Source organism: Myotis myotis, unplaced genomic scaffold (genome assembly GCF_014108235.1).
Source record: "Myotis myotis isolate mMyoMyo1 unplaced genomic scaffold, mMyoMyo1.p scaffold_m19_p_1, whole genome shotgun sequence".
In the NCBI taxonomy this organism is placed as follows: domain Eukaryota; kingdom Metazoa; phylum Chordata; class Mammalia; order Chiroptera; family Vespertilionidae; genus Myotis; species Myotis myotis.
The window spans coordinates 123,283,209-123,300,086 of NW_023416313.1; the positions used below are offsets into that span (position 1 = coordinate 123,283,209).

General features: G+C 39.5%; 1 protein-coding gene across 8 annotated transcripts in view; it reads left to right on the forward strand.

Moving 5' to 3' along the window:
- NRP1 (neuropilin 1) overlaps positions 1-16,878 on the forward strand; it is a 183,185-nt gene that overhangs the window by 73,788 nt on the left and 92,519 nt on the right. For all 8 annotated transcript variants that reach the window (XM_036350799.1, XM_036350761.1, XM_036350768.1 and 5 more), the window contains 3 exons: positions 3,748-3,929; positions 8,499-8,726; positions 16,266-16,421. In XM_036350799.1, coding sequence (XP_036206692.1) covers positions 3,748-3,929; positions 8,499-8,726; positions 16,266-16,421 — 566 coding nt within the window. The remainder of the gene's footprint in view (positions 1-3,747; positions 3,930-8,498; positions 8,727-16,265; positions 16,422-16,878) is intronic.

The window sequence follows — 16,878 nt, forward strand, 5'->3', positions numbered from 1 at the left end:
AGAATTCTTAGAAGGAAATCTTTACTCCTTTGTCATTCCTATGGGAAACCTAACTCGTGGTTACTCTTCGGATGCAGAGTGTTTTCATCACCCTCAAGTAAGGTGAGGGGGGGGGATATGTAAGCAAAAAGGCCTTTAGCTTCAGGAACTTGCACTCTAAAGCTAGGGATACTCCAGAGATAAGCCACCAGCGTTTCACATCCCAAGACAGAAAACATGGGAAAGTTGCTTTTAATTCATTGTAAAAGGGTTGGGTTGAGAGATCTTTTCATTACTCCCCAGTAAATATAGGCTGCTTTGCCATTATTAGTGCAGAAAGGAAAAACTTTAAGGTAGAAGGCTTAAGAAAAGAAATGGAAGGATGGCTAAAGAGGAGAGGAGCCTCTGAATATTTTAAAAATCCACATGATGTTTACATTCCAGTAATGGGGAGGATGAGGTATGAGGAAGGGCTTTTCTAGCTGGGACCCAGGATTAGGCTTACACTGAGAGCAGGGAGAGCCCTCGCAGAAGGGTAGTGCACTTGAGACAGACGCGGTTTCCTTGCCACCTAGTCAGTGGTCGGCAAACTGCGGCTCGAGAGCCACATGCAGCTCTTTGGCCCCTTGAGTGTGGCTCTTCCACAAAATACCATGTGCGGGCGCGCATGTACAGTGCAATTGAAACTTCGTGGCCCATGCGCAGAAGTCAGTATTTTGTGGAAGAGCCACACTCAAGGGGCCAAAGAGCGGCATGTGGCTCGTGAGCCGCAGTTTGCGGACCACTGACCTAGAGCATTCTTTAGGAGCAGAGCTCCAAAGGAAGAGACAAGTCAATTTTCCAAGCCCTCCTCTAGCTCTTAGTAATTACATGCCCAAGACACAATTTCCATTTCCCACTCCAGCTGCTAACGACGGCCTTAAAAGTGTCACCATTTTCACCTTTGTAGGTCTCTGTCTTTGCGAATGGGGAGCTTGATATTCCAAGAAATGCAGTGGTTGCCAAGGGACAGCAGTAATTGAGCCCTGTGCTGTGGCCAGGTTGGGGGCGAGGGAGGGGGATGGAGCAGGGGTCTGTGCAGGAGCAAAATTTGCAAACTCAGGATTGTGGGCCTCAGGCCAATGAAGACTTGGTGCGTTGCTGTGGTGACACATTTAGTCTCTCGGAGGGATCTTGGCACACTAGCTGCATTCCTGGCACCACGTTTGTCAGCAAGAAACTTAGGGAATAGAACTAGTATCAACTCCAGAGGGAGAGGCAAGCTGCTTTCCTAACTTCTTTGGCAACACTACCCTTTACAACTTGTGCGAATACACCCTCCTGAATAGTTACATGAACTGCTATTTGTGATACAGCTCTTAGGAGCCCTGTTGGATGGTTCTTTGAAGGGAAGTGCTAAAATGAGAGCACCGTCCCAGTTTATACATGTAACTATTGTATCCATGAATAATTCAATTCCTTAAAATTGGCGTTTAATAATGACATCTCTTGCCTGGAAGAGTATGTAGTCCCTTTCTCCCTTTTAAAAATAGTTTTTACTGTTGCCACGAGGAGAGCCTCCTATTTCCTATTAGAAGATATATATGTCAATTAAAGTGCTAGCTTTGTTCCCTCTTCAATTCCCTAGCACAGTGCTAGCAAGTCCTCTCACACCTGGCAGAAAGGTGTTCTCACAGAAAGGCCCTTAGTTCTGCCAAAAGCCTGCTCACCTTTCTTATTTGTGGCTGGAAGGCAAAATGCACTAGGATTTAGCCACTTAGTATTCAAATCATGTCAGGATTCAAGTAAAAAGCCTATAGTGCAGAGCTAGATGCACAGTCACCCAAACAAACACAATCAACAGTTCAAATCATAATTCAATTATACACAAGTATGGGCAAAACATGCAGACCTGTCTAGTCAATGAAGCAGTGGAGATAAAAGGCATTACAACATAAATGCCAACTTTGAGGCTTTACTGAATGCAGAGTTGCCGTTCTTTCCAGCTGCACCCCGACCCTTACCCTCATTGCTTTCTTCATCCTCCTCATTCTCCACTTTTACTTCTCCTTTTCCATCTTCTTTTAAAATGCACAGCATCTCCAAAAGTACTGAGAAAGGAACAATTGCTCTGTGTATTTTCCTAGTTTTGCAAAGGGACAGTGATGCGGGCAGGCCAGTAAGGGCTACTGGAAACACGGGATGCAGTAGAGGAAATGCAGTTAATGCAATAATTCACATGCTAATGTTTAGTTCCATCAATGTCAACTTGATTTTCTCCTGGGCAGACACAAAACTGGCACACAACTATAACTGATGCATAGTGTCATTTTTAATTTAGAGAGCATTCAACTGTCCACTTTAACTTGTGATATTATCTTTGCAGTTGTCTCCTAAGACTTTATATAAACACTAGAAGCCCAGTGTGCAAAATCGCGCTGCCCTGCTCACCTGCACACACCCCGCCCATCCGCCACCCCCCCCCCCCCCCCCCCCCCCGCACCCTGCCACACATAAAGCCCAGCCCACCCTCATCGGTCTTTGGTAGTTTCAGCATTAGGGCCAGAGGCCTTTTATAATATAGATAAGTAATGTGTCCTAGACAGTTTGAAAGGGATTGTTAAAGATGGCATTGATCTCTTTTAAATTTCCAGATACAGTTTATGCTACTGCCATATTTTAGCCATTACTGAAATTAATAGATCCCAAGACTTTTGAACCAAGTTAAACACAGAAATAAAGGTTTTAAATGAAAGAATTGTAATGTTTTCATGTCAGTTCTTAAAGAAAAATGGAAGACAAATCAGATTATTTCTTTCCTAGTGACTTGGTAAGTAATAAGAAAGAGCAAGACACTAAGAAATATAAAATTCCAAACAAATGAAAATCTTTCTGTTTTCCTGGGGACTCTTGCTTATTGGAGATAGTTTTTCAGACCTTTTAGAGAGAAAAATGTCCAAGTATATCTGTTACCTTAGTGCAATATTTAGAGTATAATATTTTATTGCCACTCCCTTTATCATTTGTCTCCTTAGTGTATCATTAAGCCTGAATTTTTAAACATCACATCATTTTGGTATTTCCAAATGTGTTATGTTTCCTTTTTAAACAACAATATTCTTTTAAATGCTCAGGCTGATGGGTATAAACAAAATTACTTGCTATTTTAAAATAGACTTTTTTTCTTTGGAGAAATTACATTCTGCAATTCAAGTGTAGTTTTGGAAGAAGATGATCTGTGTTTGAACCAGAGTTTTCCTAAGAAGTCTGGCATTTACTGGAATTGGGTTAAACAGTAAAGGATCTCTTTATTATTCTATGGCCATATGTTTAGAGGTTCGCTCACAGAAAGTATTGTTCATGAAAAGCTCCAGCTAAGGAGACATTTTGAATTCATAAAAGAACTACATAGTTTGAAAAGAATGCATAGCATTATGTATTGACACCACACCACCAGAGACAAAAGAACAGAATTTAATAAGAGAGAATGGTGCTCATGAGATTTCTCTTTTTCTTGTTAATTAGTTACTTTAACTACATTGTCTGCAAGTATAATGGACACCATTATTCTTAATAGTTCTTTATTGCCAGATGATGTATACAGACATCATGTAGTCCATTTTAATTATTTCATTTTGCTAGATTCTCCCCTCCCTGTAATACAGTGGTGAGTGCAGGTAGGACTTTTTGTCCTGACAGACTATGCTGGACAGTAGTGGTTTCTCAATTTTTGAAATTAAAAGGGTACTTCTTGCTAACCTAATGGTTCCTTCCATGTTTCTGTGCCAGGTATGACTATGTGGAAGTCATTGATGGAGAAAATGAAAATGGACGTTTATGGGGAAAGTTCTGTGGAAAGATTGCCCCTTCTCCTATAGTGTCTTCAGGGCCATTTCTTTTCATCAAATTTGTCTCTGACTATGAGACACATGGTGCAGGATTTTCCATACGTTATGAAATTTTCAAGAGAGGTGAGTAATGTAGAGTAAAAAAATACAACTAAATGTTTATTAAGATTGTTTGATTCATGAAAGACAAAGTGAAAAGAAAGACAAGGAGTAAATGCTATTATCCTTTTGAAAAAAAAATCATGTATTCTCATTATAGAAATGTTAGAAATATTTTAAACAAAGGAAAAGTATCCACTATATGGTGGAAGTATATTTAAATTTAAAAAAAAAATACTTCATTAATCAAAATTGCATGATTCTAATGTGTTTTATATGGCATTTATAAGGCATATACTCCATTAAACTCTTTTAAGGTCATTTCTTCTTAAAATATGTTTTATCTACTGTTGAAGTTTAATTCTTTCCCCCATTAAAAATGCAGTCCTGTTGCCTTAAAGTTATGTATAGCCTGTTTCTTTTATTTTATTCTAAAATTTAAACCTGGTGGTTCCCAGGAAAAGCAAAGCAGTCCACTAGCTTTAGAGTGTCTAAAGCTATTGGAGGATTTCTATTAATGGGGGAATTGTTGGGGAAAGACCTCTTGGAAAAAATAGAGCAGTAACACTTTCAATGGCATTCCCCTTAGGAATTGCATGCCAGTTTCCCCTCCAATATAATTACTTACTAATCTTCTGTTCCAATGCTATATATTGAGATGAGATAGGATCTGATAAATCCGGTCTCCCAGCCTTTAGGAATTAAAGACACATATCAGTCAATTTGTAAACAATATATCTTTACCTACATATCACTGTTTTTTCCAACAGCCTATAGAATCTTTTGATGCATTAAATTCATACTTCACTTATATTTATTGTACTTAATTATTCCCTTAACATTAATGTGTGGAGGACCTATCTAGGGACAGAAGTTCAAGATTTGAATATATTGTCCTAGAATATAGGCAAAAGAGCTTTTTAAAATAGAACAAATCTAGCCATACCAATGGCAAATGGCTAAGGTCTTCTGGGTCAGCAACAACTGAGAATAGTGAAAAGGAGTCATTAGGAGTTTCTGGGAACATTGATACAACTTCTTAAAATTTCAAAGATATCTGCACTGCCCCATAGAAATGTAGATAGATGAAGAGAACTTACTTCAGACATTTATTTAAGTACATACTTGGAAACTCTTTAGTATGAATATGACATCAGTATGTACAGATGATTACATATGTACATATTTCCTTGTATTGAAAGCCGTTTGTTGTGTTAAATCATTTTGTACACATATGCACACACATATCTACATTTGCTTACCTGCACATGGCACTACAAAGAAAAATGGTGCCACCAAAGGGGCTGAGAGAACAGCCATTTCAGTGTTCTCAAAGATCTGAAAATGGTTGAAAGAGAAAAGAGAGAGAGATCTATTACTATGTCATTAAGAATTATTCATCTTCTTCCAAAAGAATTCCATTCCCTTCGCTCTCTTAGTCTCAGATGTACCATTATTTCTCTGTCCTGCTCTCCAGCACCATCCTTAAAACAGGAAGCCTTTTTTGATTTTTTCTTCTTGCCTCCCTACATCCCATATAGCTTCTAGTTCTTTGGAGTTTTTACCCTAAGATGTCAGAGTCACACTTCCTTTCCATGCCCATTGCCACTAACTAAACAGGCCCAATCTGTGGTTCTCTCCACCCTCTCTTATTCTACATACATTTTCTCAAACAGTCCTCAAGCCATAGTCTTCAAAATGACTATGGCAGTTCCCATGGGTCATAGTCAAGCCTCATTGTCCTGTTGAGTCAAGTGCAAGGCTTAACATCACCTGTTCAGGACCTTCTCCAGCTCCTACTCTCACAGATCACAAGCTGGCTTTCTGCCTCAGAAGAGTGCACTGGGTAATGTCCAGCAGACCTGAATGTGAATTTTAATTCTGCCACTTACTATTTGAGAATGTTCAGAGCCTCCAATTCCTCATCTGAAAAATGGATAATAGTATCTAGCACAAGCTTGTTGTAAACATCAGTTGAAATGGAAAACATGCAGCCACTGCCTGGCACTAAAGATGTGTCTAATAAGAACTTATTGTTGCAATGATTATGGATTAACCTGATGCCTTCTGGATTCATAGTCCTGCTCTCTTCGGTTTATGTCCCTTAACTTATATAAGCAGCTAGCTTTGTCTAAATGAATTTTTCTTAGGAAGCTCTTCCTAATTAATATACTTTGTTTCCTATACATATACCCAACTTATCTCCTACATATAAATACATACATATATATACATAATGTATTCATACCACATAAATATGTTTCACTTACCATGTTTTTTCTTAATATTTTCAAATTTCTTCATGCATGCATGTTTCCTTTCCCAACTACATTGTTATTGCTGAAAAATGCAAGAAGACGTTGTCCCCCTCACTATGCCTCTTAGAACCATCCTGGAACCCAATGTCTCTCCCCAGGTACCCCCCGTTTCCCTTCTACATCTCTTCCCAGGTGCTGAAACCTTCAGCCACCAGCCCTAAAATCATTCCCATTCACCTAAAGAAATTTCTGTGGGAAATCCAAGCCAACCCACGTATCACTCTTTCCTTCCTTCCCTTGGCCTGGGTCATCCAGGCCCAAAGCAGGGAAAAAGCTGTAGTCATTTTCTATGGGTCTCAATGAAGGAGAGGGCCACATTTACTAAGAGGGGGATGAGTCACTGAAGTCATTTGATTAAAAGCTTCTATATTTAATAATTATTCCAAAGAGAGTATCTTAGCTATTATTATCATCCATTTTTATTGCCATTAACAATGAAATGTCACTCTTATAGCTACACAGAGTACTCTCAGTTTTACAGATAATGTCAGAAGCATGGTGTTCACTGGCTCCAGTGCTGGGCATGCACCTTGTATCAGCAGCTCATTTGCTCCTAGGCATAGGGTGCTGCTCGCCCTCCCTCCTGTTCCTTGCTTGTATACTCACTGCAGAATTCCTTAACCCACTCCTGCCACCTCCTTTCTGGGGGTGTATTTGCTCAACTGTGGCAAATTTATGCAATTGTGAATAAGGAAAATGTTAAAACAAATATGTATGATGGAGGAAGTAGGATATTATAGAATCTTTTAAGTTTAATGGGATTTTATTTTTTCAAATCCCAAAGTCTACCTCCCATTTGCAATGCAAAGATTCTGAGGAACAGAAAGGTTAGGAGACCACTGAGGCTACATGGCAGATTTGTGGTAAAAAGGCAGGACTGGAACTCAGACCTTCTGGTGCTCAATCAAGTTCTCTTCCATCACCACATGGAATTTTCCCAGCTTTTGTCAAATACTTTAGAAAACCTGAGCTAGCTTCCAAAGGTATCTGACAGACAAGGACACAGTGAAAGCATTGAAATATATTTTATTTTTAAAGTATGCCTTTATTTCTGTCATTTTTTTCTCTCTCTCACTTATCTTAATCTCAACTGGATAGTTTTATCTAAGAAGGAAGAAATATCAGTACCGGCATTAAACCCTGATTTTGCTTTGCCTTACAAGGACCTAGCCAACATATTGTTTGTCCCAGGGAGGAAGTTGGAGGTCTCCAGGGTCACTGTTCCTACATCTTGGAAATAAAATTTTAAAGGATTCCCAATATCATAGTCTCCCAAAATGTATACACACTTTAATAGCTGATAGCTCAATTTTGAAAATGAAATGCATTTTAGTGAACACTGCCTTTATAATTATTCAAAGTATGTGTATACATTTTTAAGACCACCCTATTTAGTGCTGGATGCCATGAATTGAAATTGTGTCATTTGTGTAGTCATAAGGTTAGCTTAATATATGTCTGAATATGCTTGATCAATTTAAATTATAAATCACCATAATCTGTAAAGTATTGATCAATGAATAGTCATTAAAATCACACATTAAAAATATGTACATTACACTCATATATATAATTTTAGAATGGCAGACAGTACTGTCTCTGATACTGTGGGGAAGGTTAGGATATCAACCTTGATATTAGGTGACTTCTAGCAGCATGGCCTGTAATCACAGTTATGGCGCTCTCACTAGCAGCCACACTTTACCAGCACACCTGTGTCAACATCGCTCAGAATGAGTCACTCACCCTGGGTACATGTACGAATTACCTCTCACAGCTAGTTTGTCAAAAAGGTAGAGGTCACATCTGGCAAAGTTACTGAGTCACTGGTGTAGGAATCTGAAACCCAAACTCTCTCCATTGAATTCTCCCTCTCGCCTTTGTAAATGTTCCATTTCACCAATAAAGGGCTGTCAGTTTCAAGATTTAAGGATTTAAGCTTGAAGGGGCTATAATTATTTCTCTAGGACTCTGTCAAGAGATTTCTGTACTTACTCATTCATTGTTCCCATGTGATTTTATATTTGTCATTTTTTTCTCTCTAAACAGCAGAAGTTTTTTAATTGCTCCACACAAATGGAAAACTAAGGTGAAGACAATAAATCTGAACTTGACTTTTCATACCTAGTAGTACTATGAAAAGGTTGAGTGATTTGGACAGTGATTGCAAAGATCGGCTTTTATTAGAAAGATATGTGGTCTTTGCCCAGGTTATTTCTTAATAAAGTCATTTAAAGGGATTTTCACTTTGCTCCTTTTTCTCTTTTGTTCATAGGTCCTGAGTGTTCCCAGAACTACACAAGCCCTAGTGGAGTGATAAAATCCCCTGGATTCCCTGAAAAATATCCCAACAGCCTTGAATGCACTTATATTATCTTCGCACCAAAGATGTCAGAGATTATCCTGGAATTTGAAAGCTTTGACCTAGAGCTTGACTCAAATCCTCCTGGGGGCATGTTCTGTCGCTATGACCGGCTAGAAATCTGGGATGGATTCCCTGATGGTAAGAAGGGCAAGAAGAATCCCCAAAAGGGAAAGACATTGAGGGGGGGCGGGGTAATGGGATCCTTTGACACATGTCATGATACATGCATCATTTTTTAAAAATAGCTCAGAAGGAGGAAGGAAATCAATAATTCTATGCAGAGCAGCTTTGAGATCAAACAGCCTTTGTAATTAGTTCAACTCCTTCGTTTTGTAGATAAGGAAACTGAGACCCTGAATGATCATGCAAGACCTCATACATTTTTTTGTGATAGAATTAAAAACCAATATATACTTTTCCTGACTAAAGTATTTTGTTCATTTTATTGACCTGTCTACTGGTCATTAATTCATAGACTGTTAGAGGAGAATATCTTAAGAGATAAATTAAATCAAACCACTCATTTTACCAATGATGAGCCTAAGAGAAGTTAAATAACTAGTAAAAGTTTAGGGGTGAAATAAGCATCCATTATGCTACTAAAAATTTAGAAGAGGAATGAGAATGTTTGGACATTTCTAATTTAGACAGACCTTGCCCACTCTCTAGTGAATTTTTATCTTTGGCAACTTGAATCACCTCAATATATTCTTCATATTCATTGTCCCTATCATCTAAATTCATTATACACTTTTAAAATATTGATTGAGCACCTGCCTTGTCCCAGGTACTATTCTAGCCACTTGGTAAATAAAACAATCAAAGATGACTATCCTTGTGGAGCTTAGATTTGAGGGGTGGGGGAATGAGACAACAAACAAGGCATAGTACAAATAAATGAATTATATGTATGGAATGTTAGAAGGTGAGAAGTTCTATAAACAAGAAAAAAGTGAAAGAAAGAAAAAATAGAACAGTATGAAGGTATGAAACGTGCTAGTGTTAGGGGAGAGGAATGTGTGGAATAATTTTTAAATAGGATGGTCAGACTAGGCCTTCTACAGAAAGTGATATTTGAACTAAGATTTGAGGGAGGTCAGAGAGGTAGCCCTGTGGACACCTAAAGAAAAGTTTTCCATTTAAATCCTTGTGAATTAGAAGAAGAATGGCAAAAATACACACCCAAATTCTAAACAGCGGGAGAGAACATCAAATAATTTGCTGCAGCTGCATTGTATGGCATAGCTTGTCTTGTGTTTAGTCTAGTTTAATATTAATATTTTTCTAGAGAATACACTATACAAATCAGAAAGGGCAGTTTGGAAGTTCTTACAAATCATGCAGTTAGACATATAAAACCATTTATAAAATATTATTTTATGATATTATCAATTTGGAGGAAACAGTATTTAAATAAATTATAGATGGAGAACAAGTATAATGTAAAAGAATTTGTCTTTGAAATGACATTAAAATTATCAGTGTAATTTAATTTAGTTATGTTCCTGTTCCTAGACAGTAAAGGAGAAAAACTGGGTTTAAAGAAAGCTTATATTGTCATTGGAATACATGGATAAGTTAACATTAGTTTAGCTGCTTCTTTAGTCTGTTACCATATAAATAGGGTTATGATGATCTTAAGGAAACTCCTTCATTAAGTAATGAGATTTTCCCAAACAGAGTACTGATTGATTTCCAAGTATTCAATCCAATAATTAGGAAAACAATATTATAATAGTATTGTAATAATAGTTGGAACATTTAATAAAGGGTTTATTTGTTCACAACCCAAATTTGCAGCCTTTCTTTCTAGAACTTACATTTAAATTAACATCTGAAAAAGAGGTCCAATCAACCACCTTATTTAGAATACTTTCAGAAAGAAACACATTGTTATTAGTGTCAAAGGTTTTTCAAAGTAGTAATTTTCTGGGTTTGGAAAATCACTGAGTTGAAGGGAAGAACAATTAACAATGAGAGTTGTTAGCCTTGCAATTCACCCATGTTTTGAACTATGGTGAGTTTGACTTGATCCCAGAAAAAACTGGCTTTGGAATGGAAAAAATTGTGTTTGTATATTTGTTAATGTTTACCTGGCCTTGTCCATCTTATCCCAACGTAGCAGCTCACTCTCTTAGCCAAAATGAGAGACTGCGTGCTCTCCTGAGTTTCTGTCAGTGGCACTAGAAACATTTTTTCATAGTAGTTCAATACATACAGTTTCTCTGCCAGCAAAATTGCTTTTAGTCTTTGATATTCTTTCCAAAAACAACAACCAGAAGGCGCTGAAGGCTTTTAACCACCAAGTAGTTTTTATGCTGCATTTTATCACAAACATTAAATTAGATGATTAAGTAATTCAAAGCTACCCATTGATTCAAATAGACTTTGAAGAAAAGCAGTTCACTCCAAAACTGGAAATCCAAGGCATGCATGTTGTGAACCACATATCTCCATCTATCATGCTCTCTGAAGCTCTGTGGATTCACAAGTAGCAACTCTGAAGTAATTGAGGAAGTTTAAACATATAGCTAAGCATGCTGCCTGGTTGATGCCACAAATGCTTGTGCTGAATCATGGAACCAAGTATGAATGCTTAACTCACACCACATGGATGCAGATGAAGTCAGCCCCCTTCGGGGAGGTGGGGGGGGGGGAAGCTGGGACTATCCTTGTTACCTATATCCTAAGCATTATTGATGATTTTAGGAATACCTTTCATAAAAGCTAAATTGAGTTCTGTTTTTAAAAATTTACTTTTAAATTAAAATTAACCTTCTAAACTATAAATATAAAATATAAATCACATAAATATAAACAGTCCAAAATATAAATGTAAGTGTTTTTCTGGGGAAAAGTTGCAAAGTCTAGATATTCTCCACCAAAAGGTTCATTATTGTAAGACTAATATACATAGCCTATCTTGCACTTCTCTGAAATGATTCCATTATTTATTTATTTATTCATTCATTCATTCAAAATACCTCATTTTAAAATGACCTCTTTAGATTAGATCATTGTCCTTTTTTTTAAAGTAAAAAGGTAGAAAAAAGCCAAAGTGTCTGACTCTGAAGTAGGGTGGTAATTATTGGAGAGATTAATGGGAAAATACAAAGAATGAGGTACTACCATTTCCAGTTCCAGGTATATCTTTTAAACTATACAAGTACTATATTGGTTTCACACCTGAGAAGATATCAATGATTTTAGGAATTGTAGCAGTTCTACTCTCCCTCAAGAGATAGTTTAGTCCATATTGCTCGCTTAAATTCTTCAACAATTCAATTTTTGAATGATACTTCTGTTTTTGTGACAATTTTCTTCTCCTTGGCATTGAGTCCAAAAGAATGGGAGAAGGAAATCTAGTCTCTGTGTTCATGTAAATACACAAATGCACACAAACCTGAGAAGGACAAGAGTACTTTACCCACTCTCCCTCAGATCAATATTGCATTAGTTTGCTAGGCTAAGGTCTCCCTGTTGTTCAGGAAAATTCAATACTTCTTTGTATTATAGTCGAAAAAGCCTTTCACTCTCATATCTTGAGGGTTCCTGTAGAGAGTTGTATTCTGCTGTCTGGGGCAATGTTCTAAAGGACAGAAGGCAGATTTACACAGCATGCCATACACATTATAAACCAGTGAGTCATGGAGACTCTAAATTATGAGTCTGCACTAGACAAGTTCTCTTCTGTTTGCTCCTTCAAAAAGACTCCCCTACCCCCACCCTCTCCAGAGGAACTGGGTGACAGTGGTGGGGGAGGATCAGCAGCCAGAGCTGAAGCGGGTGACTACAACTTCCCTTGTGCCCTATATTCTTGCTAAGGTCAGTGACCATGGTGATCAGAGAAGGACCCCAACAATTAAGGCTGTAAAAGTTTGCCCACAAACTAAAGAAAAAGAAAGTGATGAAACCACAATAATGCAATTTAAATGAGGGAGGATGAATGGACTCTAAGCTTCCCATTAAGACTAAAGACCAGAAATGGGATTCTTTTTAAGGAAAAAAAATACTTGAGTTTATATTCTAGCTAGATATTTTTATGCATATGTTATGGGCAACTTTACACTCCATACCAGCCATGGGCAAACTACGGCCCGCGGGCCAGATCCCATTTGAAATGAATAAGACTAAAAAAAAAATAAGACCGTACCCTTTTATGTAATGATGTTTACTTTGAATTTATATTAGTTCACACAAACACTCCATCCATGCTTTTGTTCCGGCCCTCCGGTCCAGTTTAAGAACCCACTGTGGCCCTCGAGTCAAAAAGTTTGCCCACCCCTGCTCCATACTAAAGGAAAAAAGTGTTGGATTGTGGTAGGGCCACTTTCGGAATGAGGAAAATCTGGCAAAGTACTAGCACTTACAGAAGAATCTGAGGCCAGGATTAAAGCTAGAAAAACAAACAAACAAATAAAAACAGCAAAAGTTTCACCTTCTGAGATGTTCTCTTCTGCCAACTTGGAATGCAACAAAATGTTCTTCCCATGATGCAAAGCCACTGCCTATGACCATGTGATACATTCTAGATAATCTTTATCAATTCCCCTAAATGGGTCAGCCTTCTTGTTTCCTTCATAATAAAGCAATATAAACATACACACAATGTTTGCTTGCTGAAGACTGAGGGATTACAATAGACCGAAAACTCTTGGTGTGTTCTTTATTGAACTTATTGGGATGAGATCCTATCTAATAAAAGAGAAAGATGGTAATTGGCGTATGACCGCTACCCTTCCCATTGGCTAATCAGGAAGATATGCAAATTAACTCCCAGCCAAGATGGCGGCCGGCAGCCAGGCAGCTGATGCGAACAGGGAGACTTGCTTGCTTCAGTGATGGAGGACTCCAACGTTCCCCGCCTGACTTGCCGGCCTCTCAGCTGCAACTCTAAGCAACTATGTTGCAAATATAGAAGCTAAAAAACCCCCAGAAACCTGCTTTACTCAGCCGGGCTTCAGCCAGCCGGACCGCAACATTGTATCAAATACAGACTGTAAACAAAGGCCAGAAACCTGTTTTCAGCAGCAAAAGCTGGCCCAGAATAAAAAAGAAAAAAAAAAGAAAAAAAGGAGTGGTTGGGAGCTTCAGTCACCCGTCAGCCTGAAAACGGCCCTCAGCCCCTCAGCCAGACTGGCCAGGCACCCCAGTGGGGACTCCCACCCTGATCCAGGACACCCATCAGGACAAACCAGCCAGCCCCACCCAGGCACCAGGCCACTATTCTATATAGTAAAAGGGTAATATGCCTCCCAGCATCGGGATCAGCAGAGCCGAGAGGCCTCCCGGCACTGGGATCAGTGTGACAGGGGGCAGCGCCCAAACCCCCTGATCGCCCTGCGGCTCTGTGTGTGACAGAGTGCAGTGCCCTAACCCCCTGATCGGCCCTGCTCTGTGTGTGACAGGGTGCAGCGCCTCAACCCCCTGATCAGCCCTGCTCTGTGGGTGATAGAGAGTGGCGCCCCAACCCCCCCACCACCACCACGGGCCCTGCTCTGTGTGTGACAGTGGTGGCACCCCAACCCCCTGATTGGCTCTGCTCTGTGGGTGATAGAGGGCGGCACCCCAACCCCCTAATCTGCCCTGCTCTGTGCGTGACAGGGGGTGCCGCCGCAACTTCCCTATCGACCCTGCCTTGAGTGTGACAGGGGGCGGTGCTCCAACCCCCCAATCGGCCCTGCTCTGAGCCCGACCAGGGGCTGCACCTAGGGATTGGGCCTGCCCTCTGCCACCCGGGAGCAGGCCTAAGCCAGCAGGTCGTTATCTCCTGAGGGGTCCCAGACTGCGAGAGGGCACAGGCCAGGCTGAGGGACCCCCTCTACCCCCCCCGAGTGCACAAATTTTTGTGCACCGGGCCTCTAGTTGGTAAATAAAATTATACAGGTTTCAGGCATACAATTCTACAATACATCATCTGTATATTATATTGTGTGTTTACCAACCCAAGTCAAGTCTCCTTCCATCACCATTTATCCCCTCTTTACCCTCATCTACCTCCTCCATCCCGCTTCCCTCTATAAATCACCATACTGTTGTCTATGTCCACATGAGTCTTTCTTTTTTTTTCTTTGCTTAATCCCTTCACCCTTCTCACCCAGCCCTCCATCCTCTCCCCTCTGACAGCTGATAGTCTGTTCTCTTTGAATCCTGTCAAATCAATTGCTTTGAATGAATAAAATAACCTTTTTGTACCAACTCAAATATGTAAACTACGTGGGGTTAGGTTTTGTTTTTCTTTTTCTTTGTGTTTTTTGTTCTCTTTTCAAGAGTATTGGCTAAGAACTAAAAACCTGTTAGCCAAGAATCTGAACACTCTAAAAAGAAGGGTTCTCAGATTAGTTGCCAACCTAAGAACTCAGCTGATATGTGGGACTCCAGGCTGATCACTTCTGTGGGGTTCGCTTTTTCAGTCACACTTGGAGTTTCTCTGAGCCCTCGTCCACAGCCTTCTGCATCCAAGCTGCACATACAGGACTTGGAACACCTCTTCCCTGTTGAAGGCTCATCCTGCCAGGGATAGGTCCACCTACTGTATTTTCTTGAACAAAGCAATAACTTTTAGTTGAAATGCACAAAATAATGGGTTTCTTGGAGGGTAAAATGGTCCCTGTCAGACTGTCTTTCTAAGTCCAAACCATCTGGTACATTTTTACCATATGTGCAAAGAAAAAAACCTAGAGAAAATGATACTTTTTTTTTTTTTTTGTCTTGCTATTGATCTGGACAGGGAAATGGAAAGATTCTCCAAACCCAGATGGCCCTGCACCATCCATAAGACAATTTATAATTATTAATTGCCAAGATTTGTCTAAAAGCACGTCAACAAGGGTGTGGCCAGTGTAAGCCAAATAGCAATTTAACTTTATCACAAATCAATCAGCATTCCCAAACTTGACTGCCTCAGGGACTACTTTCTTCCTGGTGCACACAGTCAAATAGCTGCTGGGTCAAGCTCTTGGCTGCTGGACACCAGTGCAACGCAGTCAGGGGAAAAACTAGGACCGAAGTCAGAAAGATGTATTTTCCTTTCATTTTGATTACAACTTGCTATTTTGCATAAATGATTGGTATCTACAGTTTCTAAATTTTTAAATTGTCACAATTGTAAATTAGTATTCAGATTAAGTTCTGAGTTGGACAGGATCCTTTATCAAAGTCACTGATATTTGTCATAATAGGGCTCCCCGATTAAAATATAGAATGAGGAAAGAAATCAGGGTTACACAGTGTTGGATCAGACCCTGATCCCAGCCAGGATCCCAGGACATAGGCCTTCCTTAGGATCTCCTTCTAGGGCAGGGCAGTGAGGACAGGCAACTCTAAGAGACCTTGTTCACCACAGCATCGAATTGGTCCTGGAGATGAATTCCAAGGTTCCACTTAACAGCCCAAATCTCATTCTTTGAAAGTGAAGAAAGCATTTTGATTCTGTTAATGAACACAACTTGCTTCCCAGGGAATGTGGTGATATCTGCTACTGCTCTTCTGAGTACACTTGGAAATTCTCTCCACAAACCTGATCGGATATGTTCAATGCAAAGCAATTAGCCAGGGAAGACGCTTTGTGTGGGAAAACACTGGGTTCCACTGGAACCCATGTTTGCAAATGGGGATTCTTGCATCTGCTTTAGAAGAAAATATATTTTAATGTTTTCTGCATTTCTCCCTTTCCAGTTGGCCCTCACATTGGACGTTACTGTGGACAGAAAACTCCAGGTCGAGTTCGTTCCTCATCTGGCATTTTATCGATGGTTTTTTATACTGACAGTGCGATAGCAAAAGAAGGCTTCTCAGCAAACTACAGCGTCCTGCAGAACAGCCTCTCTAAAGGTCAGTGTTCATTCACCTTGTAAAGCCTGTGGTAAATACTCCTTGTTATTCCTCCTCACACACCAGGGGTAGCAAGAAACAATAAAGAAATGTTTCATGAATTGGATTGCCAATTGTTTATTTTTCTCTTTTAAGTGGATTTTATGAATATCAATAGGAAGAATTATCTGGTGTGCTTTCTTAATAAAATTATACATGAGGTGGTTGCTTATAAGCCTCTGAAATTATGGGAGAAAGTGGGAAATCAAAAAACAGTGCTTTAAAACAATGAAATATGCCAGGCCACCTACCTGGCACCTTCAAATATGTATTGGGCTAAGATTCCTAAAAGGACAAACATGCATCATGGATGATAAGGACGAATCTGTGGAGTTCATTGACAGGGCAGCCATATAGAATGGATGGTGTGCCATGGTTTGGTCTGCGGAAACCGTTATGTTGTTCTTTCTTAAGTGAA